This window comes from Anoplopoma fimbria, chromosome 12 (genome assembly GCF_027596085.1).
Source record: "Anoplopoma fimbria isolate UVic2021 breed Golden Eagle Sablefish chromosome 12, Afim_UVic_2022, whole genome shotgun sequence".
In the NCBI taxonomy this organism is placed as follows: domain Eukaryota; kingdom Metazoa; phylum Chordata; class Actinopteri; order Perciformes; family Anoplopomatidae; genus Anoplopoma; species Anoplopoma fimbria.
Genome location: NC_072460.1, coordinates 12,519,218 through 12,523,266, shown reverse-complemented (window position 1 = coordinate 12,523,266; position 4,049 = coordinate 12,519,218). Strand labels below are relative to the sequence as shown.

At 38.3% G+C, this 4,049-nt stretch overlaps 1 protein-coding gene across 1 annotated transcript; it reads left to right on the top strand.

The window, feature by feature from the left end:
- On the top strand, nucleotides 1-3,864 carry ptges3a (prostaglandin E synthase 3a (cytosolic)). The gene is made up of 8 exons (XM_054609018.1): nucleotides 1-161; nucleotides 1,082-1,195; nucleotides 1,405-1,474; nucleotides 1,564-1,662; nucleotides 1,921-2,010; nucleotides 2,099-2,155; nucleotides 2,488-2,515; nucleotides 2,977-3,864. Coding segments are annotated over exons 1-8 (480 nt in total). The 5' UTR covers nucleotides 1-159; the 3' UTR covers nucleotides 2,997-3,864.
- The last annotated feature ends 185 nt before the right edge of the window (nucleotides 3,865-4,049 follow it).

The following is a 4,049-nucleotide window of genomic DNA, read 5'->3' as shown; positions in this document are numbered from 1 at the left end:
GAAATCTCGCGATGTTTGGCGAGACACCAACGCGTCGCTCTTGGACGTCAGAGTTAACTGTTTAGGTTTCAGTTCTCATCTTTTGCCGGGCACCACAGCTTTGTAACACTTATCTGTATCGTGGAGCGACGAGGGAATTAAATTGCTGAAACAGTTGAGATGTAAGTGTTGGGTTTACTATGTGGTCGTATGCTGTCATAGCGACTAGCTACACGTGTTACTGAGGATCAACCGGCTCACTAAGCTAACTTAGCTACACGAGCTAGCCTCGGAGCTTCATGACTACACGGCTGTCAGACTGAGAGGAGCACATCGTGACATCCACCCGCAGACAGCTCTCCCTCCGTCCAGTGTAGAGTGGCTCCACCATGTCCCATACTATGACACTGTAGTTTATTTCAGTCTCACAGACAGTCCTCGCCTTTACTCCTTTATCGTTAGCTATTAGGCTAATGTCAAGCAACACATTATCAGTGTTAATGTTAGCACTGGTAAAGTGTGGTGTCACGATCAGCCTAGGAGATTTACTTCAGCTAGTATAAGTGGACACGTGTGTGACGTTTAAACATTTGATAATGCACAATACACAAGGCCTGCAGTGTGTACGAGGGGACAGTGTTGGGGAACTCATCCAGCTGCTTGTTCTCCTCACTGTGGCTCAAATAATTACACATTTACTATCAAGCTGTGCTCGATTCACTCTCAGTAAGCTAATCAAATGATGGCTCTGATAAACATTCATATATAAGTAATGTACTATTAGTAATCTTCGAGACAACAGGAACCGATAGGCCTATCGCTTTTGGATAAAGATGTGAATAACACTTTAGAGGCTAACCTGGAATGAATGAGTGACACTTGAGCAACGTGACCTTAAATCGACTGCACCCAACACACGTGGGCCACCAGATGAGCACCCCTTGGCTGTGAAAGTATTGATCTATTTTAAAATATTAGCTAATATTAATAAACAGGACATTATTAGCTCTTGGTTGATACCTATGTCAGATTTAGGATGAAGCATGGGAGATGTTGGATTGTATAAATGTCCTTATTCCCTCTTTCTACTCTCTGTCATTAGGCAGCCTGCAACAGCCAAGTGGTATGACAGACGAGACTCTGTTTTTGTAGAGTTCTGCGTGGAGGACAGTAAAGATGTGAAAGTAAATTTCGACAAGTCTAAATTTGTTTTTGGGTAAGTTGCATTAATATAACGTTAAATGGTAACATTCCTGAGAATTTCTTATCTTTCTCAAAATCATCTCAAAGAAAAGATGAGCTTTAAAATGCATTTTGAAATCAGGGCCCCGGTCTGGGGTTTAGTGGAGGAGCAGAATGATGACAACACATATTGTCGGCAGCTGTAAAGGAAATATCACAGCTTCTTTTCTATTTACTCTATAGGTGTGTCAGTGGAACAGATAATATCAAACAACAGAATACGGTGGACCTCTTCGGGGAGATTGACCCCAAAGTATGTTTGTCATCTGTAGATGTAGTTGCAGTTCTACCACATGTTTTAATCCTTCAAAACTTTCATCAAACTCTCTTTGTTCCACTTAGGACTCAAAATACAGACGCACTGACAGGTCTGTATTGTTATGTTTACGAAAAGCAGAGGCTGGGAAATCATGGCCGCGACTTACTAAAGACAAGACAAAGGTAATTTTCATTCTTTAAAAAAAAAAACAACGAAGTGCAATCCAGATACTGCCAAATAAAGCTAATTTATTTAAGATACTTATTAATAAAATTTGCATCTGACTGCCAAGTACTGGTACATATGATTACAAACATTAAAATTCTTAGTTCCAAGAAAAGTGCTAATATGCCACCCAGCTAAACAGCTAGGAAAATTAGAAAACAGCTGTAGAAATGCTAAATATTGCCTTACTTAAACTTGAATCAATCTTTTCTCAGAGCAACTGGCTGAGTGTGGACTTCAATAATTGGAAAGACTGGGAGGATGACTCAGAGGATGACTTGTCAAGTTTTGACAAATTCTCAGAGGTAAGCATATTGAACATGCACAATGCTAAGGAACGAGTAATTCCAGATACCAAAGTGCTGACATGTTGTCTCCTGTGCATTTCCACAGATGATGAACACAATTGGAAGGGAAGATGTACCTGATTTAGATGGTGCAGGAGAAGAGGTATGATCTTATTCCTCCACTGGCAACAGCTGTTTTAAGTGGCTTTATGTTTTCAGGTTGTACATACGCCCGTCCCATACTCATGAACGCTATATCTCAGCAAACTCCGGGAAGGTTTAGTTTCTTTTTTTCAAAATTGGCACAATAGTCCACTGCACGCAAGGTTATACTGATTAGATATTGAAGGTCAAAGGGCAAGGTCTCTGTGACTTCCCAATAACTCTTAGGACTTAAAAATAATGAAGTGATGATGGTTGTAAACTGCAACATGACTAGTTGGCGGAGGCATACAACGGCAAGGTGGTAACTGTAGTTTCTGCTTTCTTTTGCAGCATGACTCTGCAGACAGTGACGATGAACGTAAGTACAATTCTAAATGAGTTGTCAGGTGATTTGTTATAAGTAGTCCCTTAAACCAATGGGGTGAAGAGGTGATGCTTGGCAGTGCTAAGTTCATCCAAATATTGATGTTAAAGATCTGTTAAGAAACCCATAAAAAGTTTTCTTTGAAAAGATGATCATCCCATGTAGTGGTGATAATATGTTTGGAAGGGCTTGATTGTAAAGGTCTGTTATTAAAGCAGAATTAATTGAATTTAATCAGTGGTTAACTTTTGCCATAAAATCACTAAGGGGTATGTTTGGTATTAGTTTGAAAATGGATGCTCTACAATCCAAAAAGCCTCATGAACTACCTGTATTTTTTTTTCTTTTTTGGGTGCGTTCATTTTTATGTTATTACTATTAAAGGTGAACTATTAGTTTAAAATCGTATCACATAACTCACAAAAGTCACATTTTTCACATTGTCTCTCTTCCAGAAATGCCCGACCTTGAGTAAATGAACATGGCTGCCACATCAGTAGCAAATAAAGGAGAAGAGACCTCATCTCCGCGCAGTTTCCAAAGCGAAACCCCTCAAGGGAGTGACAGGGAGTGACTGTTGAATACAGACATGCACAGAGATCCATAGCGACATACAGTGCTGTGCTTTGCTGTTCTGTTCTGCATGGACAATTCTGTTGAAATGAAAATGTTCTTTTTCATTGACTTAATGACTGTAACGGGATGTGCTGATGTCTTACACCTTTCTCTGTCTCTCTGTTTTTTTTGCAATGTCAGGTTATGTATTGAACATTGTGATTTCTAATGAAGAAAAAAAAACTCAAAATGCCTATTTTCCAAAAAAGTTGAATTTTTTAATGAACATTTCCCCCTTTTAATGTTTGTATTGTAAAATGCACTTATTTTGTTTGTTAATTTAAAAACAGCAGTTCTGCTTGAAATGGGTTTTCTAATGTATGCCAATATCTGCAAATATTTAACAATGATTTAATTTTTTCAACATATTTCAACATTTAAAATAAACAGATGCTTGTGCTTATAATTTACAGCTTGTGTGGAGATTGTGCTAGAGTGGTACAAACTCAGCATATAATTATACCGTTGCAAAAGTGAGTTAGTTTCTCTATGCCAGTGTACAAAACATAGCAACACGTACAAGGATTCATTTGAGATGAGGGCAGATATCTTATGTATTCTACCAAGAGTGTCCCAAAAAATTGAAACAATAGTTTCTAATTGTTTGTTAATCTGATACACTAGAACTATGCTTTGAAGGCTTGTGTGTTTAATTCAACAACTGTTCATCTTTTGATGCTATGGGAGTTTGGGTATACATTTTTAATAAACTGTTTCAGACTGTTGAATGCAAGGCCTTAGTGTTGAAGCATCACATACAAGTTAAACTCATCAATGAAGTTAAGTATTCACTGAGGAAGGTTTTATTATTCATTGTTGTTCGAATGTGATCTGACCAAATCATCCATCTTTTTAGAAAAAAATCTCTGGTTCCCATCAAAGCGCTTCTCTGCTGAGCTGCAACACTAACTCA